The sequence below is a fragment of the Ranitomeya imitator genome, chromosome 5 (genome assembly GCF_032444005.1).
Source record: "Ranitomeya imitator isolate aRanImi1 chromosome 5, aRanImi1.pri, whole genome shotgun sequence".
Classification (NCBI taxonomy): Eukaryota; Metazoa; Chordata; class Amphibia; order Anura; family Dendrobatidae; genus Ranitomeya; species Ranitomeya imitator.
This window is the reverse complement of record NC_091286.1, coordinates 375,710,588-375,738,069: the sequence shown is the minus strand read 5'-3', so window position 1 is coordinate 375,738,069 and position 27,482 is coordinate 375,710,588. Positions and strand designations below refer to the sequence as shown.

The window sequence follows — 27,482 nt, the reverse complement described above, 5'->3', positions numbered from 1 at the left end:
CACCCACACCCTATATATACCGTATATACTAGCGTATAAGCCGAGATTTTCTGCACATTTTTTGTGTGCTGAAAACTCCCCCCTCGGCTTATGCACAAGTTATTATCTAGAAAGCTGGAGTGGGAGCCGGCTTCCATAAGACATCAATACTCACCCTCCGTCGCTGCATCTCAGTCCCTGTATCTCTGTCCCGGCGCCGGCAGCTCTTTATGTTCTTGTGCTCAGCGGTCAGGTGGTACCTCTCATTAAGGTAATGAATATGGACTCGTCTCCACTCCCATAGGTGTGGAGCGCATATTCATTACCTTAATGAGCGGTACCACGTGACCGTTGAGCACAGGAACAAGGAAGAGCTGCCGGGGTCTGGACAGAGATGCAGGGATGCATGAGGAGGGTGAGTAGGACAGGGGGTGTGGGAGCCACGTGGGACGTTGGGAGCCACGCGGGACGTTGGGAGCCACAAAACGGGGGAACCACACATAGCAGGAAAAAACGGGAGAGCCACACATAGCAGGGCAAAACGGGGGAGCCACACATAGCAGGGCAAAACGGGGGAGCCACACATAGCAGGACAGGGATGAGGGGGCAATGCATACCCGGCTTATACTCGAGTCAACAAGCTTACCCAGTTTTCCATGGCTAAATTAGGTGCCTCGGCTTATACTCGGATCGGCTTATAGTTCACCGATTAAAGTAATTATATCAATATTAGTATAGATAAAACTTAACCTTTAATAGTTAATATAATATAAAACACACCACAACAATAACACACAACCATTTGGCCTTAAAAAACTCTCTTCTGCTGTAGGCTGAAAAATAGAAAGGTGCAAGGTAACCCTAATGTCCAAACTGTAATTCCCTACCTTACTGCAGAGGTTGGCACCCTAGGACCTGCGCAATGGCGCCCCCGCTCAACATAAACTCTCCCTACTTAGCCCTAATAGGCCCTAAATTGAGAGAGAAGAAAATAATGAGACTGCAGACTATTAGATTCAGAATAATCACATCAGGTGAAGGATTGGCTTATACTCGAGTATATACGGTGTGTGAGTGTATATGTGTGTGTGTATGTATGTGTGTGTGTGTATATATCTATATATATAATTGTCTAAGGGTCACTTCCGTCTGTCTGTCTGTCCTTCTGTCACGGTTATTCGTTCGCTGATTGGTCTCGGCAGCTGCCTGTCATGGTTGCCGCGACCAATCAGCGATGGGCACAGTCCGATTAGTCCCTCCCCATCTCCCCTGCACTCACTGCCCGGCGCCCACTTCGTAATCACCTCCGCTCACACAGGGTTAATGGCAGCGGTAACGGCCCGCGGTGTAACGCACTCCGTTACCGCTGCTATTAACTCTGTGTGTCCCCAACTATTTACTATTGATGCTGCCTATGCATCATCAATAGTAAAAATATGTCATGTTAAAAATAATAGAAAAAAACAAAAAAACCTGCTATACTCACCCTCCGCCGCCTTTCCCGTTACTTGCCACGCTCCCGGGACCGCTCCATTGCAAGCGGCAGCTTCCGGTCCCGTCCCAGGGCTGGTGTGCGACAAGGACCTGCCGTGACGTCACGGTCATATGACCGCGACGTCATCATAGGTCCTGCTCACACCAGCCCTGGGACCGGAAGCTGCCGCTTGCAATGGAGCGGTCCCGGGAGCGTGGCGAGTAGCGGGAAAGGCGGCGGATGGTAAGTATAGCAGGACTTCAACGGGCCTTCCGAAGGTGAGTATATGTATTTTTTTTTAAGTCTCTATACTACGTGGCTCTGTGCTGGGCAATATACTACGTGACTGGGCAATATACTACGTAGCTCTGCTATATACTACGTGGCTGGACAATATACTCCCGTCGCTGGCCAATATACTCCCGTCCCTGGGCAATATACTACGTGGCTGGGCAATATACTACGTGGCTGGGCAATATACTACGTGGCTGGGCAATATACTACGTGGCTGGGCAATATACTACGTGGCTGGGCAATATACTACGTGGCTGGGCAATATACTACGTGGCTGGGCAATATACTACGTGGCTGGGCAATATACTACGTGGCTGGGCAATATACCACGTGGCTGGGCAATATACTACGTGGCTGGGCAATATACTACGTGGCTGGGCAATATACTACGTGGCTGGGCAATATACTACGTGGCTGGGCAATATACTACGTGGCTGGGCAATATACTACGTGGCTGGGCAATATACTACGTGGCTGGGCAATATACTACGTGGCTGGGCAATATACTACGTGGCTGGGCAATATACTACGTGGCTGGGCAATATACTACGTGGCTGGGCAATATACTACGTGGCTGGGCAATATACTACGTGGCTGGGCAATATACTACGTGGCTCTGCTATATACTATGTGGCTGGGCAATATACTACGTCGCTGGGCAATATACTACGTGGGCTGTGCAATATACTATGTGGACATGCATATTCTAGAATACCCGATGCATTAGAATCGGGCCACCATCTAGTGTGTGTGTGTGTATGTATGTATATATATATATATATATATATATATATATATATATATATATATATATATATATATATATATATATATATATATATATATATATATATATATATATGTCTTTTGCAGTCTTTTGCAGTTTTTTAAATATTTTTGTGAAAAGTAAAAATGAAAATTTGTAAAATATATTATATATTTATTGATTTATTATTATTATTGTCACCATTTCCAAAGACACTTATTGTTTTTATTTTTCAGTCGATGGAGCTGATTGATTCTATATTTTTTGTGGAGCAAGACTGTTTATTTTCATGAAGGACCTTCGATGACGTCGCGGTCATGTGAGCGGTCAGGTAACCGGTCACCTGACCGTGACGTCATCGAAGGTCCTTCACTCACTGCATTCTTAGGAACGGATGCATTCTTAGGAACGGAGGCAGACGCTAGCAGCGCCGAGAGCCAGGGTTCGTCGGAGGGGTGAGTATATCCATATTTTTTATTTTTATTATTTATTTTTTACATGAATATGGATCCCAGGGCTTGAAGGAGTCTCCTGCACACGCTGTACCCAGCGTATAAGACGACCCCCGACTTTTGGGACAATTTTTAGGGGTTAAAAAGTCGTCTTATACTCCAGAAAATACGGTATTTAGAAACAACAATACTAATGTTGTAACTGAGGAAGAGTTCAGAAATCAATATTTTATTAAATAACCATGATTTTTCATCATAGCTTTCATGCATCTTGGCATGCTTTCCTCCAATTTTTCACATTGCTTTTGGGTGACCTTATACCACTCCTGGTACAAAAATTTAAGCAGTTCTTCTTTGTTTGATGGCTTGTGACTATCCATCTTCCTCTTGATTGCATTCCAGAAGTTTTCAATGGGTTTCAGGTCTGGAGATTGGGTTGGCCATACAGGGATTTGATGTGGTGGTCCTTCATCCACACCTTGATTGACCTAGCTGTGTGGCATGGCACATTGTCCTGCTGGAAAAAAACAGTCCTTGGAGTTGGGGAGCATTGCCTGAGCAGAAGGAATCAACTGTTTTTCCAGGATAACCTTGTAGACTCATCAGAGAAGATTACCTTACTCCAGTCCACTATGGTCCAATCCTTATGGTCTTTGGCAAACTTCAGCTTGGCTCTCCTTTGCTTCTCATTGATGAAAAACTTTTTTCTAGAGTCTACTTGAGTCCTGCCTCTAGGAGCCTGTTATGAACTGTTCTGGCCGTGCACTTCACCCTAGTTGCCATTTCTTTTGTAGGTCACTTGATGTTGTCCTGCGGTTGCCTAGTGACATTTGAATAAGATGACGGTCGATCCCGGTCAGTGGAGTCGTTTTCGCCCTCTGCCGGTCTGTAGCTTTGTTGTCCCCAAAGTCTTCTGCTTGACCTTATTGTAATGTACTTCCGTCTTAAAAATTTTGAGGATGGAGGCTCACTTTGTCCCTCTGCTAGTAAAGCCAGAATTGAGCCCTTATTTCCTCACTTAAGACTTTTCTTTTCAACTCCTTTGGCATGATTAAAAGTTATTTTTTCATTCCTATTACTTTTGGGATATTACTAGCACTTGTTTTGCCATCCAGCTTGTCCTATTGCAAGAGGATTGTGAACACCACAGCAGTGTTTTTTATACTTTCTGTCATGCTCCTATGGTAGGATTTTAGCAGGAGCTTCGGGGGTTAATGCTGGTGGCCTCCCTCTGGAAATGGGAGGGCTTTTTATAGCCGCTGGAGGCTTGCATCCTTGTCAGTTATACTTCTGCCCTCGGCTGAGTTAAGTGACCCCTGTATGCTTGTGTGTTTGTGCCCTGTGCCTGCCTTGTGAGTTTGCATCCCGTTTTGACCCGGCCTGTCCCCCACGATGCACTTGCCTGTCGTTTAGGTTCTGTCTGTGGATTATCTGGTTCTCTAACCCTGGCTTGGTTTCTGTCTTCCTTTTCAGTTGTTCCCTCGGCTCTGGTTATACCCCCTCGGTTTGCTAACACCCACTTGTATCCGGTTATTCTTACTTTTACACTCTTGTCGGCGCCCTAGCCGGTCACCCCCCAGAAGTACCCTCGGTGCTGTGGGAGTTTCGGTGGCTGGCCCCGCCCCGGCCCCTCCTCCTGCGATTACTTTCCGCAGGTCCTGCACGCCTGCGACCGTGCGGCTCTGTGTCTACAGGTACTGTCTACCCGTCCTGTTCTGCGCTGTGCGGGACTCGTGTCCGGACCTGGACAGGTCGGTCACGGGGTCCCTGACATTTTCCTTCGTTAAGTAACAGTTGGTTCAGGTGATCACCTAATCAGAAGCACATTAAGTAGGATGAGGTGTACTCTTGTTGGAATTCAACTGACACTGGAATGGAATGGCTGTCAGACATGTAGAGAAGCTGATTTTTATAAAACTGTGCAGTGATCTCTTAATTTTTGCCAGAGCTGTATGTGAGGATTGTTGACCATAAGAGAGGGCTGTCATGTGACCACACATATTTGATTTCCACACTTCCGGCCATATTCAGACTAGACGTGCGTGGCCTCGCTGACTACACATCAAGATTTGGCTGGAACTATCCAGATTACATACTTATTGTCACATGAACGACCACTCTTACCGTCAACACTAGAAAATCCTTACAGCATGTGAGGCTCGCTGTGAAAATTCAGAAGTCTATAGGCTCATTTAGTGACTGGAGATGTTTAACATAAGACTGGAGAACATCTACAACTTGGCTGAGCCTGCGCCATAATGTGGGCCCAGCCTGTTAGCCCGCTCAATGCAACTGCTCCTGACTTGCACCATATATGTATGACGAATATTAGGAAGGGGTTAAAGTGATCATGATGCTTGATAACGGATGTGAGTGGGCGCTGGTTTTGTTCAGGATAAATTAAGGTTTCTCATCTCCCTCCGCCTTATTCAGACTGTGCGGTGTTAGCTGATCCCTAATCACATGCTACGGCGATTAGGGATCAGCTGACGCCACACAGTCTGAAGAAGGCGGAGGGAGATGAGTGAGAGACGAAGATATGCACTGCACATGCCCTTGAATCCCAGCCCTGCAGTGTAAATAAATCAGAAGACACTGCGGGGCGGGATCTCTGGCAGTGCGGCTGCACAGGCACAGTCAGCCTGGCATCAAATGATGTCAGAAGACGGGCAGCGCTAACTGCACATGGCCAAGGGATAACATAACCGCGCAGGCTCCGGGACAGATTCAAACAACGCTGAGGAGGCAGCGCCCGTCGCCAAGGGGGTATGAATGACAGCTGTGCTGCGTCTAATTAGGGGGGAAAGACCCGCCTCCCTGGCGATTTCACGGTATGAGGGGGCACATTTTATAAGTATTTATTTCAGCGTGTGCAAGGAGCATAACTAAAAGAGCCACCTTGTCAGAATGCAGCATTAGTGCTGCACAAGGTGGCTCTTTTAGTTAAACGCCTGGGGGGGTGACAGGTTCCCTTTAACAAAAAAGTGTGAAACAACGGAGTTCTAGCAGCAGACATCTCCTCTACAACAACTGTTAGGCCGGGATCACACATGCGAGAAATACGTTCGAGTCTCACATGGTAATACCCGGTATTACCGCAGTCACTCAGGAGCGGAGCGTCGGCCGCATAGCAATACATGCAGCCGCACGCTCCGCTCCTGAGTGACGGCGGGAATACCGGGTATTACCATGCGAGACTCGGATGTATTTCTCATTGTGTGATCCCGGCCTTAAGAGAAGACTTTGTGCAGCAGGCCTTCATGGTAAAATAGCTGCTAGGAAACCTCTGCTAAGGACAAGCAACAAGCAGAAGAGACTTTTTTGGGCTAAAGAACACAAGGAATGAACATTAGACCAGTGGAAATCTGAGCTTTGGTCTGATGAGCCCAAATTTGAGATCTTTGGTTCCAACCACCGTGTCTTTGTGTTACGCAGAAAAGGTGAACGGATGGACTCTACATGCCTGGTTCCCACCGTGAAGCATAGAAGAGGAGGTGTGATGGTGTGGGGGTGCTTTGCTGGTGACACTGTTGGGGATTTATTCAAAATTGAAGGCATACTGAACCAGCATGGCTACCGCAGCATCTTGCAGCGGCATGCTATTCCATCCGGTTTGCGTTTAGTTGGACCATAATTTATTTTTCAACAGGACCATGACCCCAAACACACCTCCAGGCTGTGTAAGGGCTTTTTGACCAAGAGGGACAGTGATGGGGTGCTACACCAGATGACCTGGCCTCCACAGTTACCAGACCTGAATCCAATCGAGATGGTTTGGGGTGAGCTGGACCTCAGAGTGAAGGCAAAAGGGCCAACAAGTGCTAAGCATCTCTGGGAACTCCTTCAAGATTGTTGGAAGACCATTCCCGGTGACTACCTCTTGAAGCTCATCAAGAGAATGCAAAGCAGTCATCAAAGCAAAAGGTGACTACTTTGAAGAACCTAGAATATAAGACATACGGTAATTTCAGTTGTTTCACACTTTTTTAAGTATATAATTCCACATGTGTTAATTCATAGTTTTGATGCCTTCAGTGTGAATGTACAATTTTCATAGTCATGAAAATACAGAAAAATCTTTAAATATGAAGGTGTCCAAACTTTGGTCTGTATTGTGTATATACAGTGGGGCAAAAAAGTATTTAGTCAGTCAGCAATAGTGCAAGTTCCACCACTTAAAAAGATGAGAGGAGTCTGTAATTTACATCATAGGTAGACCTCAACTATGGGAGACAAACTGAGAAAAAAAAATCCAGACAATCACATTGTCTGTTTTTTTAACATTTTATTTGCATATTTTGGTGGGAAATAAGTATTTGGTCAGAAACAAACAATCAAGATTTCTGGCTCTCACAGACCTGTAACTTCTTCTTTAAGAGTCTCCTCTTTCCTCCACTCATTACCTGTAGTAATGGCACCTGTTTAAACTTGTTATCAGTATAAAAAGACACCTGTGCACACCCTGTGAACAGTCTGACTCCAAACTCCACTATGGTGAAGACCAAAGAGCTGTCAAAGGACACCAGAAACAAAATTGTAGCCCTGCACCAGGCTGGGAAGACTGAATCTGCAATAGCCAACCAGCTTGGAGTGAAGAAATCAACAGTGGGAGCAATAATTAGAAAATGGAAGACATACAAGACCACTGATAATCTCCCTCGATCTGGGGCGCCACGCAAAATCCCACCCCGTGGGGTCAGAATGATCACAAGAACGGTGAGCAAAAATCCCAGAACCACGCGGGGGGACCTAGTGAATAAACTGCAGAGAGCTGGGACCAATGTAACAAGGCCTACCATAAGTAACACACTACGCCACCATGGACTCAGATCCTGCAGTGCCAGACGTGTCCCACTGCTTAAGCCAGTACATGTCCGGGCCCGTCTGAAGTTTGCTAGAGAGCATTTGGATGATCCAGAGGAGTTTTGGGAGAATGTCCTATGGTCTGATGAAACCAAACTGGAACTGTTTGGTAGAAACACAACTTGTCGTGTTTGGAGGAAAAGAATACTGAGTTGCATCCATCAAACACCATACCTACTGTAAAGCATGGTGGTGGAAACATCATGCTTTGGGGCTGTTTCTCTGCAAAGGGGCCAGGACGACTGATCCGGGTACATGAAAGAATGAATGGGGCCATGTATCGTGAGATTTTGAGTGCAAACCTCCTTCCATCAGCAAGGGCATTGAAGATGAAACGTGGCTGGGTCTTTCAACATGACAATGATCCAAAGCACACCGCCAGGGCAACGAAGGAGTGGCTTCGTAAGAAGCATTTCAAGGTCCTGGAGTGGCCTAGCCAGTCTCCAGATCTCAACCCTATAGAAAACCTTTGGAGGGAGTTGAAAGTCCGTGTTGCCAAGCGAAAAGCCAAAAACATCACTGCTCTAGAGGAGATCTGCATGGAGGAATGGGCCAACATACCAACAACAGTGTGTGGCAACCTTGTGAAGACTTACAGAAAACGTTTGACCTCTGTCATTGCCAACAAAGGATATATTACAAAGTATTGAGATGAAATTTTGTTTCTGACCAAATACTTATTTTCCACCATAATATGCAAATAAAATGTTAAAAAAACAGACAATGTGATTTTCTGGATTTTTTTTTCTCAGTTTGTCTCCCATAGTTGAGGTCTACCTATGATGTAAATTACAGACGCCTCTCATCTTTTTAAGTGGTGGAACTTGCACTATTGCTGACTGACTAAATACTTTTTTGCCCCACTGTATATGACTTTTTGATTACATTTTGTTCATTTTTTTGTGTCAATATAATGAAAAAGTGACATTTTTTGAATTTTTTTTTATTATATTTTTTGCGTATGGAAAACATAACATCACACTTTCATAGTTTGGGTCATTCCAGACGTGTAGATACCAATTATCTGTACTATTTTTGTTTATATTCATTTTAACACAAGGGTTGCATTTTTAGTGGTGAAGCAGATTTTTATCAGGATTTTTTTTTTACTTTTGTTTTTTTTTCTTCATTTTATTTAACATCCTTTTTACTTTTACACTTAGTCCCAATGTGGAACAAGAATATTTTTTACTTTGATGGCCAGTCTCATACACTGCATGACTTGTGTATTGCAATGCCTGAGACCTGTCACTTCTGTACTGATTCAGCCCGTTAGAACTGGCTTATAGCTGGGTCTAACAAGCCACCGTACCGTGGGGTCATCAGATGGCCTCGGGGTACTATGGAATCAATCAACACTCACGATTAAGATCGCGGAGGAACTATGGTGTTAAAGGAGGTGTTTTAACCTTTAAGATGTTGCTGTTGCAATTGACAGCAACATTTAAGGGTGTCATATGCAGCTGTCACCGATGGATTTTCGATCACTGGGGGGCGCGTTACACTTAATCCTCGATGCCGTGAGAAAGCGTCGCTGAGGATCATGGTCCCTTAATGACCATTGTAATAAGATGTTTTGTGGTTGTTAAGGACTGACTGGTGCTTACACATATTACATGTGCTTCTGCCCATTACATGCTACCATAAATCCACACACTCACACATAGAAACACACATTCACATATAAAAATGCACTCCTAGACACACAATGATGTACACACCACATCAGTGTATGCACTCATACACACACTTATTGATATACACAATGATATACACACTAAGGCTGCCGTCACACTGTCAGTATTTGGTCAGTATTTTACATCAGTATTTGTAAGCCAAAACCAGGAGTGGAACAATTAGAGGAAAAGTATAATAGAAACATATGCACCTCTTCTGCATTTATCACCCACTCCTGGTTTTGGCTTACAAATAATGATGTCAAATACTGCTAGTGTGACGGCAGCCTAATACACACACACAAGTGTATACATAACTCCCATCCATCCCGGATCCAGCAGGGCAGTCCTGCTGTCCCACTGTCCTAGCCGGGATCTTACTTTTCTCGCATCGCCTCAGACCAAATGTACCGCAGCTTTAAACTGCTAGCGTGATCGCTAGCTGTGTCGGATCGGAGCAGATATTGATTCTCGCTCTGACACTGACTGTCACAGGAGACACGGAGAGGTCTTTATCAGTGGTGTACCGGAGCCGCAGCGACATGAGCATTCAGAGGCGCGGTGTGGCTGGATGATATCATTCAGCGCCGCGGGAGACGAAGCTGCCGGCTGCTGCGAGGGAGCGCGGTCAGAGATGTGTTTGTGTGTGTGTGTCTGTAGGTGTGTGTGGTGATAGAGAATGCTACAGTACGTAGCATCATATGGGGCCATTATACTGTATGAAGCATCATGTGAGGCCATTATACAGTATGCAACATCATGTGGGCCTATTATACTGTATGGAGCATCATGTGAGGCCATTATATTGTATGCAGCATGTGGGGCCATTATATTGTATACAGCATCCTGTAGGGCCATTATACAGTATGGAGCACTGTGTGGCCTTTATACAGTATTAAGCATCATGTGTGGCCATTATGCAGTATTGAGCACTGTGTGGCCATATTTTTCTCCTTCGCCTCATTGGGGGACACAGGATTGTGGGTGTGTGCATCTGCTGTCAGGAGGCTGACACTAAGTAAACATAAAAAAAGTTTAGCTCCTCCTCCGTCGTATACACCCTCACACTGGCTACCAGAGAATCCAGTTCATGCTTAGTGTCTGAAGGAGGCACACGTCTGGGTCCGGATCCCATGGACCCTTGTTTCAACTTCTTATGGATTGAGAGGGGCGGCGGACCCTTTTGAGGGTCCGATCTCCCCAAACCAGAAACGGGCAAGCACGTGCGAGTTTTCCTCCACGTATCCTTTCCCGCAACGTGGGATTGCACGCCGGACTTAGCCCTGACCACTTTAAGGTACTCTTAGACCATAGGCTGTACAGGAGCCCACAGATGTCCGAGCATCCCCCCTGATTCCTACACCTATGTTTTACTTCGGTGATAGAAGGGTGGTAGACGGTCCTGCTCCTAATCCCTGGCGGAATATGGAGCCAGGGTTCCTGCACTGTCAGGCTTTCGGCTCTCCCCCGCAATATTTTGTTATGCTACGCGCTGCTCCTCTCCTTCAGAAGAGTACAGCTTGCAAATGGAGGGGGCAGAAGAAGGGGGGGCGCCTGATTAATGCGTTTTACCTTAGGGTCTGCACACCGCGCTGCGCCGGCTGTTGCCGGCAGCGGCATCGCATCCTCCATGGGCCACAGAGCTCCGGTCGGCGTTTTGGGTTTCCCGGCGCTTGGCTGCGCCACCGTGGTCCTATGCGGTCGGCGCCGCTGTCATCCAGAGGCCCAGGACCCGGTCTTGCGTACCGGGTGCATTTCCGGCTCAGTCAGGCCTGCTTCCGTTCAGGGCAGGCCGCACTGTTAAGCCCCACGCCCCCTGATGCGTCTACTTCCGGGTAACCCCTCTTCGCACTGAGGCAAATCTAGGTCCCGGCTTCAGCCTGCTGCAGGCCGCATGGTGCTACAATCACGGCGGTTCTGCCCCTTGGGGGTAGCTTAGATAAAAAGGGGCACTTTTTCTTCATTTGGTGTCGGTTCCACACTGTACGTGCGGGGACACAAGACTGGAGTAAGTGCTTCTACCCTCCAGGCTGACAGCAGAAGCTTTGTTGTTTCCCAGTATAAGGCCTGGGTTGAGCGTATCAGTCGCGATGTCTAGAAAAGTCAAATCTCACACTGCTCTATATACCGTTTGTGTAGCCTGTCGTTCGGCCTTCCCGCATGCCCAGAGCAATCGCCTCTGCGAGGCCTGTGACTCCGAACGCGCCCAGGAGCCCCCCCCCCCACGCGCTCCTCAGCAATCTCCCCGGCAATTTCTCCTGCCCCTCAAGCGGAGGTTGGGGTGGTTCCGGGTGGTTCCACCGGAATGGGTCACGTCCTTGTCGCAATCCATGGCATCCCTAACTGAAGCAATCAAGCCCCTTCAGACCCCGGCGGTCAGGGCCAGCAGTCCATCTGTCTCGGAGAGTGCCTCGGGGTCTCGGGAGCCTTCAGCCTGCAGGGGCCACGCTCGCACTAGACAGACACATGGAAAGCGAATTCGCACAGCGTCGCCCGAGCCGTCAGGTGCTTCGGCATCCTGGAGCTCCTTATCACGCTCTCCCTCCCCAGCAGAGAGCGGGGAAGTTGAGACAGACTGAGTCAGAAGGGTCCCTTAATTTGGAGACTCCTGTCTCAGATAACCTGATTGAGGCTGTCAATCAGTCCCTGGAGATAGAAGACGAATTCGCCTTATTCTCAGATCACAAGGTTTAATTTAAGCGGGCCAAACGGGCCGATAAGGTGTTTTACGCTCACCCCGAGTTTGAGGACCTGATTCAGCGAAACCGGGAGCACCCGGACAAGCGTTTTTCAGGGCAAAAGGCCTTGAAGGCTAGGTACCCCTTTTCTGCTGAGCTATGTAGTAAATGGGCAGAAACTCCTTCAGTAGATCCACCGGTGTCCCGTTTAGCCTCTAACACTTTGTTATCCCTTTCTAATGGCTCGTCTATTAAGGATCCTACAGATCGTTCCGTTTTTGAGGCTTCGAGTTCAGCACTTCTTCCCTCTTTTGCGGCAACTTGGGTTGCTAAAGCTATGATGTCTTGGTCAGAGTCTTTAACAAAGGCTCTTCAAGAAAGGGATTTGCCAGCGGAGCTGGCAGAAATGTCAACTCAGATAGCGCTTGCTGGAAGCTATCTGATCTATGCATCCTTAGATGCTGCAGACTGTGCCTCATCTGCAGCGGCAAATGCAATTGCCATTAGAAGGGCGCTCTGGTTAAGAACATGGCGGGCAGACTCTACCTCTAAGAAGTCTCTTACAACCCTACCGTATCAGGGGGGTCGCTTATTCGGAGAGAAACTGGATCAGCTTATTTCAGATTCCACAGGAGGGAAAAGCAAGTTTCTTCCACAGCAGAGGATTAGACAGCCTTTTCGTCGCCAATTCCAGGCTCGTTTCAGACCCTTTCGTAATACTAGATGGGCTCCAGCACCGGGCTCTGCTGCGCAGGGTCGACCCAATCAGGACCGAGACAATCGGATCTCCTATACGACCAACCAGGGGGGAAGAATGCGTTCCCAGCCAACTAGATCCAGAGGATCTAGGACTCGGACGTCTACTTTTGTTTCACCAAGTCTGGCTTCATTTAATCCACGACCGGTGGGTGGGAGAGCTCGTGTCTTCAGGTTACAAGATAGAGCTGGTCTGTCAGCCTCCTCGCCGGTTCTTCCCATCCCGTCTTCCCAGGTCCGAGTCCCACCGACAAGACCTGTTCATTTCCATAGAGTCCCTTCGTCTCAGCGGGGTCATCTCTCCTGTTCCAAGGGAAGAAAGGTTTCAGGGGTTTTATTCCAATCTTTTTATAGTACCCAAAAAAGACGGAACAGACGTTTGTCACTTTTGGATGGAATCTCTCCGGTCAGTTATTGCCTCAATGGAAAAGGGAGAGTTCTTGGCCTCGATAGACATTCAGGATGACTACCTACATATTGCCATTTTTCCTCCTCATCAAAGATTTCTCCGGTTCGCCCTAAACAACTTACACTTCCAGTTCACGGCTTTACCCTTCGGGCTGGCCTCCGCCCCCAAGGTGTTCACTAAGGTCATGTCAACTGTGGTGTCCATTCTGCACTCCCGAGGCATAGTAGTCTTGCCATATTTAGACGATCTTCTGATCAAAGGGCCAACCTTTCAAGCTTGCAAGGAAAATGTCAGCATTGCTCTAGACACCCTTTCTCGTCTGGGTTGGCTAGTAAATTTAAGGAAGTCATCCCTAGAACCATCTCAGAGGATTTCATTTCTAGGAATGATTTTTGACACCTCTCAAGCCCTATCAATCCTTCCCCAGGACAAGGTCCTAGCCCTTCGGCGGGAAGTGAGGAATCTTCAGCAACCGTACCCTCATACGATCCAATCCTGCATGAAGGTCTTAGGAAGGATGGTTGCAAGTATAGAAGCAGTACCATTTACACAGCTTCACCTCCGACCTCTCCAACATGCAATCTTAGCAGTATGGGACAGGAATCCACTCTCCCTCAACCGCAGATGTCGGTTGTCTCCCCAGGTCAGGCAGGCTCTTTCATGGTGGTTAAACAGCTCGTCTCTACTGAACGGGAAACGCTTTCCTCCAACCAATTGGCTAGTGGTTACAACAGATGCCAGTCGCCTAGGTTGGGGAGCGGTGTTCTTTCACCACACTGCTCAGGGGCGCTGGTCTCCTCGGGAATCAGATCTTCCTATCAATCTCTTAGAGATTCGGGCAGTTCGACTAGCTTTGCCGTATTTCCACCATCTTCTGGCGGGTCGCCCTGTCCGGATTCAATCGGACATTGCCACAGCCGTGGCCTACATAAATCATCAGACGGGACATGGCATCCTATCTTAATTCCAGTCAATTTTGCATTGAAAAGTCAAATGGCGCTCCTTCCCTTCCGAGCTCTGCCCAAACAGTGGTTTACCCCCAAATTGTGGTATTAGCGTACTCGGGACAAATTTTACAACAACTTTTGGGGTTTCATTTCTCCTGTTACCCTTGGTAAAATAAAACAAATTGGAGCTGAAGTAAATTTTTTGTGAAAAAAAAGCTACATGTTTTTTTTTTTTTTAAACATTCCAAAAATTGCTGTGAGACACCTGAAGGGTTAATAAACTTCTTGAATGTGGTTTTGAGCACCTTGAGGGGTGCAGTTTTTTTTAATGGTGTCACTTTTGGGTATTTTCTATCTTGTAGACCCCTCAAAGTGACTTCAAATGTGATGTGGTCCCTAAAAAAAAATGGTGTTGTAAAAATGAGAAATTGCTGGTCAACTTTTAACCCTTATAACTCCCTAGCAAAAAATAATTTTGGTTCCAAAATTGTGCTGATGTAAAGTAGACATGTGGGAAATATTACTTATTAAGTATTTTGTGTGACATATCTCTGTGATTTAAGGGCATCAAAATTCAAAGATGGAAAATTGCGAAATTTTTAAAATTTTTTGCCAAATTTCCGTTTTTTTTCACAAATAAATGCAGGTAATATCAAATAAATTTTACCACTCTCATGAAGTACAATATGTCACTAGAAAACAGTGTCAGAATCACCGGGATCCGTTGAAGCGTTCCAGAGTTATAACCTCATAAAGGACAGTGGTCAGAATTGTAAAAATTGGCCCGGTCATTAACGTGCAAACCACCCTTGGGGGTAAAGGGGGTTAAACCTTTCAAAATGAAAATAAAGTTATTTTCTCTCTTAGATCTCTGGAGATAGTAGGCATTCCACAGAAAGCAAGGATTCGGATTTGAAGAAACAAGCCATTTCTAATCGCAAGAACTCGGCCACAGCAGCCCACAGAGTGTCAGAGGAAAGACGTGAAAAATCTACAAAAGATACTGCAACTGCGTCCACTCACGATGAAAAGACGAAGACCGGTAAACCAAAATAGAAACGTTTATTTGTCAAAGAATGCTGTTTTCCTTGTCATTCAGAATTCTTGCTCAGTTAGTATCTGGTGGCACACCCATTTTAGCTATAATGCGTAACTGTAAATTTGCAAATGTGTAGTTGTTGTCAGATTGTCTTAAATAATAAACAAAAAGCAAGAATTTTACACAACACCCTGACTTCAAACAAGTGCTGCACCTTGAATACTGTACCTAGAAAATTGGTATCACTTGAAGGTTGCCATTCTGGGGTTTATTTTGAGTGCAATGACCACAAGGTTTAAAAATCCTATAACAAACAGTATACTCTTAGCTGTTTGTATATGACAGTGCAGCCGACAATGTTTTCCTATATAGTCAAATACATACTAGCCCAGCTTGAAGCCAAAGGGACACTTTGTTGGCCTCTATCAGGTGAATGAGCAACAATAAATACGTGAAACGCTTAGGCTATGTCCGGGGAGAGAGAGGAGAGAGATAATGAATATGAATATGTCGCTGGATTCCTGTGTGTGACGGTCAACAACGGATCGCAGGGTCCATAGGCTTCCATTATAGCCGACGACGGACAGCGCAGGACCTGTTGCTGACTGATTTTCCGACGTGCAGAAAAAAACGTTACTCTGAACGTTTTCTCCGCATGACGGACCGCTATATTCTGACGGATCCAGTGCATAAAGGATGAAACGGATGGCCATCCGTCACAATCCGTTGCTAATATAAGTCTATGGGAAAATGCAGGATTCTGCATTCTCAAAAAAACGGCGGATTGTGACAGGAGCTGAAAGACGGAAGTGTGAAAGAGGCCTTAGGGAAAACATGATGTGAACAGAGTATTATATACTAACCATAATTACCAAAATTAAATACACTTTTGTTTTCTATTTGTGTAGTAAACACATTACTAGAATACAAACGCTTGGTTGAAAATGTAGATATATTGGTTGGGTAATGGACTATATAAGAATCAGCTAACGTATTTTATTGATTTTTAATTCAGGTGTAAATGAAAAGATAGACCTGAAAAAAAGAAAACCAGAAAAGAGAGGGTCGTCATCCAGCATTCCTGTTGCCTCTCCATCTACACCAAAACCATCTGTTGAGCAAATAAGGCAAAGCGTTCGCCACTCTTTAAAAGATATACTTGTGAAAAGGTATGCTAATGCTGATGTATAACATTTTGTGTACTGACAATGATGCAGCGAGATGCACAGTTATGTTGTGTGATTGGCACCCAGTTAGGAACTGTGCTTGATCCAATGCCAGTCTTAGAACTCGCTCTCACGATGTAATCGGACGAGTGCAATCTGATAAAAAAATCGGATCTCACTCGGTCGAATGTTAACCTATCGGGTAACTGACATCTGCGATTGTTTTTGCATGCCAAATTGACATGAAAAAATAATCACAGCACGCTGCGATTGCATCCGAGAATTGGATTGCACTTGCCCATTTAAGCCTGTGGATACATGTGAAACATGACACTGAACTCTGATATCACCGAGTTCAGTATGATTCCCGCGGACGTCGGCAATGGAGGAGATGGAGAAATTAATTTCTCCGTATCCTCCGCACCTGTGCTGTGATTTTCTCAGGCTCACGCTAGCAGCAGAGCTGGAGCTGAGTGTCAATAGCATATCACATCCAATGCTCTCACATTGGATGTGATACGCTAGTGTGACTTTAAAACGTTAATTCTTCAGATGCCATAGCCAACAGTAACATCTAAGGAGTTTAAAGGGCCACTGTCACCCCCTCCAGCTGTTATAAACTAAAAGCCACCTTGTGCAGCAGTAATGCTGCATTCTAACAAGGTGGCTCTCTTAGTTTTTGGTGCATGTATTCCCAAAATAAAGCGTTTTATTACTTCTCCAAAATACCTGTCTTTAGCCAGGAAGGCAGGTCCTCACCCCCCTGCTTGAAACGCCACACTGCCGTCACTCAAATATTCAGGGGCTCCGGGCGCCGCCCCCCTCCGCGCTGCTTTCGCATGAAATCCGGCGCCTGCGCTGTGTACTACTGTGTGGGGCAGGAGCAGTGAGCTCTGGCCATCTGACGTCACAGCCAGGCTTGCAGACTGCACGTGTGTGGACTGTGCGGCCACCCACCTTTGGAATCCCAGCCCCGCAGTGTGTTATACATTATGCACAGTGCGGGGCTGGGATTCATAGGCAGGGCGGCCGCACAGGCGCAGTCTGCAAGTTTGGCTGTGACGTCAGACGGCCAGACCTCACTGCGCCTGCCCCACACAGTAGTACACAGCGCAGGCGCCGGATTTCATGCGAAAACAGTGCGTAGGGGCCGGCGCTCGGAGCCTCTGAATATTTGAGTGACGGCAGTGTGGCGTTTCAAGCAGGGGGGTGAGGACCTGCCTCCCTGGAGAAAGACAGGTATTTTGGAGAAGTAATAAAACGCTTTATTTTGGGAATACATGCACCAGAAACTAAAAGAGCCACCTTGTTAGAATGCAGCATTACTGCTGCACAAGGTGGCTTTTTTAGTTTATAACGGCTGGAGGGGGTGACAGAGGCCCTTTAACAGGGATCTAATTTCAGGTGTTAGTGAATTATGCAAATTGTCTCTTCTCCTTGCGGAGATCGACAAGCTAAGCATGCCGAGATGAGGAGACTTAAAGCCGCAATGCTCCTCTGGGTAATATGCTAATTATGCAAATTGTCTCTTCAGACACATCTGTCCACAGCCAAACCAGATCTCTGCTTTGCACTGACAAGGGGCAGTACCCCGGAACACAGTGTCTGCAAATTGAAATCTGGTTTGGCTATTATCCTAAGTCACATGACAAGGCTTGTTAAAGGGTTAACATTGACTTGTAGGATTGCTACTTCCAATAGGTCAGAGGTCCCCAACTCCAGTCCTCAAGGCCCACCAACAGGTCATGTTTTCAGGATTTCCTTTACATTGCACAGGTGATGCAATTATTACCTGGGCAAGACTAAGGAAATCCTGAAAACATGACATGTTGGTGGGCCTTGAGGACTGGAGTTGGGGACCTCTGCAATAGGTGGCACTAGAGTTCTAGTCCTCTTCCTCTCTGAAGAGACAATTTGCATAAATAGCATATTACCCAGAGGAGCATTGCGGCTTTAAGTCTCCTCATCTCGGCATGCTTAGCATGTTGATCTCCGCAAGGAGAAACGATGCTTCTTGGATAAGTGTTAGTGAAAAAAAAAAAAAAATTTAAAAAAAAAAAGAAAACCAGGAAAGAAAGGGTCGTCATAGAGCATTCCTGCTGTCTCTCCAATAAGACCAAGCAGTCATCTCTTTCTAAAAGATATTGGTCCCGATTTATCTAGACTGGAATTGTTCACGCCTGTCTTGATGAGGGGGTTACTGGAGTCAGAGGCTCCTGATTCATAAGTGGTGCATGTCTCTTCATGAATCTGGAGCATCTGATGAATGACGTGTGGCTCCGTACATGCCATTCATCAAATCTCACTCAAGTCAGGTACTGGAGTGAGATCTATGGAGTTGTGAATGCCACAGCTCATCATGAATTAGGCGAACTGTGGTGATTAGGCCGTTTTTTTTCAGTTGGAAAATGTTGTTGCAACTCCAAGTTGTGAATTTTACGATTTTTCACAGCCAGAATTCTGGTGTGAAAGCTTTGATGAATTATGTCCATTGAGCTTCATTTTATGAAAACTCAAATCAAAAGGAAAAACGCTTTGTTTCCCATAGCAACCAATCAGAGCTCAGCTCTTATTTCTTAAATCACTGTAGTGAAATGCAATGCTGAGCTGTAATTGGTTTCCGTAGTCAACAAAAGTAGTTTCTTGTTTTAACAATTTTGATAAATCCACCAGATAGGGGTAAAAAGGTATGCTAAAGGTACCGTCACACTCAGCAACTTTCCAACGATCACGACCAGCGATACGACCTGGCCGTGATCGTGGGAAAGTCCTTGTGTGGTCGCTGGAGAGCTGTCACACAGACAGCTCTCCAGCGACCAACGATGCCGAAGTCCCCAGGTAACCAGGGTAATCATCGGGTTACTAAGTGCAGGGCCGCGCTTAGTAACCCGATGTTTACCCTGGTTACCATTGTAAAAGTAAAAAAAAAAAAACACATACTCACATTCCGGTGCCTGTCACGTCCCCGGCGTCCGCTTCCCTGCACTCCTCCTGCATCCTGTGTAAGCGCCGGCCGTAAAGCAGAGCGGTAACGTCACCGCTGTGCTCTGCTTTACGGCCAGCCGGCGCTGACACAGGATGCAGGAGGAGTGCAGGGAAGCGGACGCCGGGGACGTGACAGGCACCGGAATGTGAGTATGTGTTTTTTTGTTTTTTTTGTTTGTTTGTTTTTACTTTTACAATGGTAACCAGGGTAAACATCGGGTTACTAAGCGCAGCCCTGCGCTTAGTAACCCGATGTTTACCCTGGTTACAAGTGAACACATCGCTGGATCGGCGTCACACACGCCAATTCAGCGATGTCAGTGGGTGATCCAGCGACGAAATAAAGTTCTGGACTTAAGCTCCGACCAGCGATGTCACAGCAGAATCCAGATCGCTGCTGCGTGTCAAACACAACGATATCGCTATCCAGGACGCTGCAACGTCACGGATCGCTATCGTTATCGTTGTAATGTTGTTCAGTGTGAAGGTACCTTAATGCTGATGTATAAAATTTGTGCACTAAGATGCACAATTACGTTGTGTGATTAGCACAAAGTTAAGATCTGTGCCCCAGCCAACTCCGGTCTGGTGACCAGACACCTCATCCTCCCTTGCAAAATACTGCATCCAGGAAGCTACTGCAGGAGCAATGTGTTGCAATGGAAAATGCAAAGGGACACATCTGGTCACATGTTCTGTGGCCACATTATGAACAGGAACATCACAGTGTTAAAGGATGCAGTTGTCATAACGAGCGTGTGTGGCTTATGAATCAGCTTTGAGCAATAAACTTAGAAAAATGATCCCGTGTATGTAAATTAGACAGATGGTTAATGTGATTTATTATGTATTGGGTGTGCTATAAGTAACTAGTTTAAGGACATGAAAATGCATACTTAAAAATTTTGCCAATTTTTGGAAATTTTTATCAAATTTCAGATATTTTTATGAAGAAACGAATAATGTATCTAAAAAAAAAACAGTCTCAAGTGCCAAATCTAACCTACTTAGGAACACCAAAACTGCAATGCGATCACAATGGCATCTGTGTCATATTCCTCAGTCTGAGATCCTGCCATTGGCCAGGCTTGATAGGCTAACTTTGGTCAATGACCGGTTAAATAATGCACTGTATTACACAAGTTGTACAGTGCATTATCGATTCAATCAAAGGATCTCTGGTTCAAGTCCCCTTGTGGGACTAGTAAAGCATTGCCAGGTTCGTAACAACTCGTATCGTAAAAGTGTATTATTTTTCTTGGTGTATGGTGAACGGTGTTTAAAGAAAAAAAAAATATGGAAAATGATGCCATAACTGCTGTTTTGTTGATCTTGGCTCAAAATAATTTTATAAAAAGTGATCGAAAAGTCAGGTGTATCCAAAACAATACCAATAATAATTACATGTCGTTATTAAAAAAAAACAGAAAAAGGACTCATACTGTTCTATAAGGGCCCTTTAACATTGTGCTTTGTCCCATGCTCAGTGGTCCTGTCGGTGCTTGCGTCCAAACCCCCCAAAACGGGATTCGGGCGTATGTCCCAATGGGGCCATTGACCATATTGGTGGCGACTGAGTGAATGTGCCCTGCTGTGCATGATTTTCTGGTGCATACACCTTCTAGAGGCAGACACCCAGACGCAGTGTACTGTTTTACTTCGTAGGTATTATCTGTTTCCTATTTTCTGTTGTGTAAACCTGAGCACATCTTTAGTAACGTGCGTTCTATAGTAAAATACTGTAGTTGCTAAGTTCTAGAGTTGGTTATAGGTTGCCTTGAGCTCTGCAGCCCCTTGCACAGGGCTTCTACACTGACTGCACAAGCAGGGGGCGCATACATCACATGATCGTCACGTCTTTACTTGTTTCCAAGCATTTCAGGCTTGAAGTGAAAGGTCTATTTTGGCAGGGAAATCCAGAACTTAAGAAGGCACTTCTGGTTTATTCTCATAACTTTGCATTTTGAGATCATTGTGCTGCCATTTGTACCTAACGATGACCACAAAATGCATGGACTGCTGGGATCATAACATAAAAATGATGAAACACAATGCATAAAAGTATGAGGTTCAGGGAGTAAAAATACAGTTTTAAATGATCCTTTTTTTATTTTAGGCTTTCAGAGTCCAACTCTAAGATTCCTGAAGAAAGAGCTACAAAGGTATCAGCCAAGATTGAAAAGGAGCTGTTTTCGTTTTATCGAGATACGGACTCAAAATACAAGAATAAATACAGAAGTTTAATGTTCAATTTGAAAGATCCTAAAAACAATGTAAGTTCCAGTATGATCTAAGCACTGTGTTAGCGGAGCAATGGAAGCTTCTGTTAGCTATGCAAGTAGTCACGCTCTGTGGAAATTGCTCTTCATTTTTCTTTGCCAGGTACTGTACAAGAGAGTACTGAAAGGAGACATCACCCCTGAACATCTGATCAAGATGACTCCAGAGGAATTGGCCTCTAGAGAGTTGGCAGCATGGAGACAAAGAGAAAATAGACATGTAAGATCAATTAATATTTACAGCATATATTACTGCTCTTCTTTAAAAAGAGTTCTCTCTGTGATTGTATTTATGTAATACTTGGAATGTATCACACGGTTTATTTTTTATTAATGATGTCAACTTTTATTATTAAGTCACAATGAAATGTACTGTATTAACATTTTTTTTTAGTTTTTTTTTTTTTCTTCAGCTACTTGGACTGCCATTTATGTTTGCTGATGTCTCTGTGTCTGAGAATGACACCGCAGATACGACAGCCCCAGGCCAAAGGAGACTGTGATCTGCATCTTACTCTAACTCTTATGTGTATTTCTATGCATGACCCTTAGACTGTCCAGTTCACTGGTATAGATGAAGCCAGGTGCCATCTTATTGTAGTCCAGCACACTAAATGAGCTCTGTTGAGTCTTCATTGATCTTCTGTGCAGTAGCAGAGACTCGCCGTCGCCTGCACAGAAGGTCGATGCAGACACTGCCCATAAAATGGCAGACAGGGTTCACATAACTGCGCGCATGCATGGCGCATACACGGGATTATAGCGCTGAACGAGTCAGTGAGACGTGAATGCGAGGTGGGTGACATTATAATGAAGTCAGGAGGCAGGGATTTCTTCCAGGCACCGCACGCCCCGAAGCCTGGAAGAAATCTTTAGCATAAAACATTATAACTGCATTTCTCCAGATCTAAACCACAGCTATGAGGCATACAGGTAAGACTGGTTTAACCATTCTATCACCTGTATGCCCATAGTAATACCTCAAAATTATCCAGGGGTGACAGATTCCCTTTAAAAACTAAATATTAAATATATTTTTTTCCTTAATTATCTAAAATGTGGAACATTATTTAAAAACATATTTATATTTTCAACAATTGAAACTATACTGACTAATACTTTACATTAAAAAAAAACAAAGGCAGAAACATAATAAGTGGTCAGATGGCTTTTGCATTTTATTAATCAAAATTTTGTTAACTAAGCACCCTATATTATTTTTATGCTCTATTGCTGTTTAATTACTGCAAGGTATTTACTGATTGTTTCAGTCTTCTTTTTTCTTTCTGTTCAGTGGCCAGTGTGAACGTGCGCTTACATGCTGCATACGGGTCATTCCATATCAAGTGATCCAAATACGAAAAAAATTTTTACCTGACGTCTTTAGATTTTTTTTATTTTTTGTTTTTATGAAGTACAACTTTAGTTAATTACAAATTAAAAGTTTAGAATTTTTTTCTTCATCAGTTAATTTTTTACAGATTTTTAAAGTTTTGAAAAAGTGCAGATTTTGGCCTGGTATGGCTTTTACATTTTTTATGATATCTTGGGATAGAATTAAGATAAAGAGGTGGGAAAGGCATCATTGTTCTCAGAACGGTGCTTTCATTTGATATGTCACAAGACTGTTTCTTGATATTTTGTTTTGGAGAAATCAAATTCAAAATTTTGATGCGCAATTGTGAAAAAAAGTATGTTTTAAAATTGTAAAAACATGCATGTGTGTTACTTGTGTTCTTGTTTATATTTGCACAGGGACTCAACTTGGGACCTATCAAATTTGTATTTTTTTTTAAGCCTTGAATCATCTGATTTTAGGTTTGTTCGAGTTTCTTCCTTTTTTCTTTACAAATTACATCTTATTGAATTCAACATTTATATGTAACAATAAAGAAACACAAAAAACAAATCCCGAAGTGCCAGAATAAATCCATCTTAATCATCATAACACAACTTGCGCAGCATTTTCAACCTGAAAGCATTGAACAAGCCAAAATAAAAAAGGTGATCATATCCTCAAGTGTGATTTTCCAAATACAGTCTCATCCTAATTATGTTAAAAACCAGATTAAAAGAACCAATATTTTTACCACCTATTTATACATGGAACAATTTTTTTTTCTATTATATCACTAAACATGTCATTTATGAAGTGTTTAAGACGAATAGTCCAGGAGTTAAATCCTCGTTCTATAAAATATAAACTAATCAAACAATTAATGGTAGGTTTTTACACGGCCTGTTATCATCAATGTGTCCCTTCTAGTGGGTCATCTTGTCATCTTGTCCATAAGCGCTTACTAGCAATGGCCGTTTCCTTTTGTGTCTATGTGCGGCCGGTCATGGTGCTCGGCTCCACCTGAGTCAATATCTGATTTTTGTAACTTTTTCAATGTCTGGTTTTCTTGGATGCACAGAGGACGGCGCTGGACCAGAAGCTGCAGAAAAGTCCTTTCTACGTCTTCATTTTCACAATCTTTGGAGAGTCCAGTAGCCGCCACCAGCGCCGATCATATTCACAGGCACATCACCAGTTATGTCATCCATTGCCAATCTTGTGCTGCCTTTTACCACTTCATGCACTTCACTCTCTGCTGGTTGAAGAAACCCTTGTTTTTATTTCTGTTTCATTACATGTGATGACAGTCCGGTATTGCTGAGTCCCCTTTCTGTTTCCTGTAACCGAGGTTTTTTTTACAAACTCTCCTCCTCCTCGTAGTCCTGGTTTGTACAATACATGAACTGGATGTTAAGAATATTTTTCTCCCTCCATTTGAGGAGTTGCCTGGGTGTTAAGATTTGGTGTGAATATGGCCTCTGGGGCTGCCGGCCTGTCATCTGCTCTGCAGTCACCATCTACCCCTGGTCATTCTCAGCACTAACAAAGCTTTCTCCTCTGTCCTCTCCTGCTTCTAAGCTGTAACATAATAAAATAACACAGTAATATCTAAAAATCATGGATTATTTGGTAAATATAGACCCCACACTGTTAGACCACAGGCTGAACAGATCTGAATGCGAGATTTTCGAATTGACACTGTAGTAGTTTTATTTTTTAAAATATAATCACATCATGATCCCAGCTTGTATTTTGGTACAGATGTGGCTAGGAGCATAGCAGGCACATGTGCAGTTTTTGAAATTTTTAAATTAAACGTTTTTTTGTCAGAAATACGTTTTAAAGTTTTGCGCTTGCATTCGCATAGGTAAAATATTATCAAAGATACTCTTGTGACATATCTGGTGAAAGCTTGTACAGTTCTGAGTAGAATGGGGTTTATTTTGTTTCTCTATTTGTTTTCTAGCCTGAGTTATGGGGAGAAAGGTAAAGGCAGGCAACACCGAAATGCGTACTTTTTCCAAACTTTGAAAATCAATAAAAAATTTTAAAATCTAGAATTTTTTTTTTTCTTCACATTTTGCATTCTCTGACACACTATTACCAAATAACAAAATCTCAAAAGAATTAAAAATATAGTGGTAAAAATCATTGGTTCACTTGACATGGAATGACCCATACAAACCTGTTTGTATCCCAGTTCATTTCTTTAGTTTTTATTTAATACTTTTTATTGTTTCAGTTGTTGAATGTTTTCTCTTCTGACACATTTACTTCAGCATTTCCAAGTTTTATTCTTGAAATTGCGAGAAGCACGACCGATAGATATAAGATTTGGATAAAATGAATTGGCTTATTCGACTGCACAAGAAATCTGGTTACAATAATCTAATCAAACCAATCAATTCCTGTCTTGTCACCTTTACCTGCTGTAATACCCAAGGCTACAGATGACTTTGCAGCAGTTGACTATTCCAATTTCTGCTCTTCATTCACTATTTAGACCATTGAAATGATTGAGAAAGAACAGCGTGAAGTTGAACGGCGCCCAATCACCAAGATTACACATAAAGGAGAAATTGAAATAGAAAGTGATGCTCCCATGAAAGAACCAGAAGCCATGGAAACTGAGGTACATCTTTCTGAACTTCCTTGCTATATTTATTATTTTGTTCATAAGAGTTTAGAGTATTTCAATTTTTTATTTTCACTTGCTTTAGTCTGGTTCACAGGTAGCACAGTTGCCCAACTGTTCGCCAAGAAGACAATTAACCCCTTCTCGAAAGTTGACGTACCTATAAATCCTGGTCGGATAGGGATTCCTGACTGATGTATAGGTCCTAAACAGCTGACATGTGCCGGAAAAGATGTGGGCTCAGCGACGGAGCCCACATTAAAGTGAGGGAGTCCGACATCGGTGTACTCTTACGTCTGATTTCAGAGAGGGGTTAATGTTCTCACACTTGGCATTTCTGTAGCAATGAAAGCCCACTGAATTTACTGGTGCCTGTCTCCAGAAGCATGAGCTGGGCACAATGTATGGGTACTACAATGTAAGTTGGTACTAAAATGTACTGTGCACTGCAATGTACGGGCACTACAGTTGAAATTTGCAATTTTCACTTGGCAACATCCATTGCTGCTCATTTTTAGACCCATTAAGTCAAAATCATCAGTGCACCCGTAGATATATTTCCTAGGGGTGTCCTTGTCAAAATTGTGCTTTGTATATGCAAACTATTCTAGGAAAATCTATGAACCTATAATACTATAGTCTAAAAATACAATATAGTAATCGTGTACTTGTGTGTACAAGACTATATAGTATAACAGAAGCAGCAGAGATAGAAAAAGTAACAAACTTTATTAAAATATATCAAATAATTAACAATGTAATTTCCAATACATAAGTGAGATTCACAGAGGACAAACAGAGACAAAGAGAAAAAAAAAAGCCAAAGCAGCAAAACTGCACGATGATAGCCACACCACACTGAATCCTATAAAATAGCATATAGAACACCTCAGTATAAGGATCCATGAATAAAAAAGGAAACAAACATGGCCATTAATCATTTAAGATTTGTTGTACAATAGTAGACAAAAAAATAAGTAAACTAGCCAAAGGTTATTATTATGCTGTAATTTGAAATACTAGAGAATTAACTTTTTTTGTTTGTAAACTAGTACTCAAATTCAGACAGACACCAGCCTAAATATAGTGGCTGGTTTAAGTATCAAATATAATCATACGATACCTGTGGCCATGGTTGATCAGTAGAGGGTGGGTATTCGCTGCTATAGTGCTGCCAGGCGCCTCGACGCGCGTTTTGCCTGACTGGCTTCGTCAGGAGTGGTATTTTAGGAAAATCTGTCTGTGCTCCAAGAGTCTAATAGCGCTCCATCCCTCCCGAGTTTCTCTGTGTGGCTAAGCAGTACTCCACAGCCACATATGGGGTATTTCCACATTCTGCCGAAATTGTAACAAATTTTGTTACCATTTTTACCCATGTCTCCTTGTGAAAATGTAAAATATGAGGCTAAAAGAAAAGGTTTGTGGTAAAAACTTAATAAAATGTATAAAATTCTGCGACACACCTGTGGTGTCAATATGATCACTGCCCCCCTACATGAATTCATTGAGAGGTGTAGTTTATAAAAGGGGGTCACTTATGGGGGCGTTCTGCTGTTATGACACCTCAGGGGCTCTCCCAGCTTTTTTGTTTTTTAACTCCCCCTGCTTCAAAGAGCCATAACGTTTTTTTTTTTCTTTTCTGTCCACATAAAGGTATGAGCGCTTGTTTTTTCCGGGACAAGTTGTACTTTTGAATGACGCAATTCATTTCTCCATCGTCTCATTGGGGGACACAGGACTGTGGG

At 43.9% G+C, this 27,482-nt stretch overlaps 1 protein-coding gene across 1 annotated transcript in view; it reads left to right on the top strand.

The window, feature by feature from the left end:
• The window catches only part of PHF3 (PHD finger protein 3), a 137,458-nt gene that overhangs the window by 54,681 nt on the left and 55,295 nt on the right, over nt 1–27,482 (top strand). Inside the window, exons 6-10 of the mRNA XM_069726686.1 lie at nt 15,162–15,336; nt 16,349–16,502; nt 21,601–21,757; nt 21,867–21,983; nt 25,606–25,734. Of these exons, the coding sequence (XP_069582787.1) occupies nt 15,162–15,336; nt 16,349–16,502; nt 21,601–21,757; nt 21,867–21,983; nt 25,606–25,734 (732 nt within the window). The remainder of the gene's footprint in view (nt 1–15,161; nt 15,337–16,348; nt 16,503–21,600; nt 21,758–21,866; nt 21,984–25,605; nt 25,735–27,482) is intronic.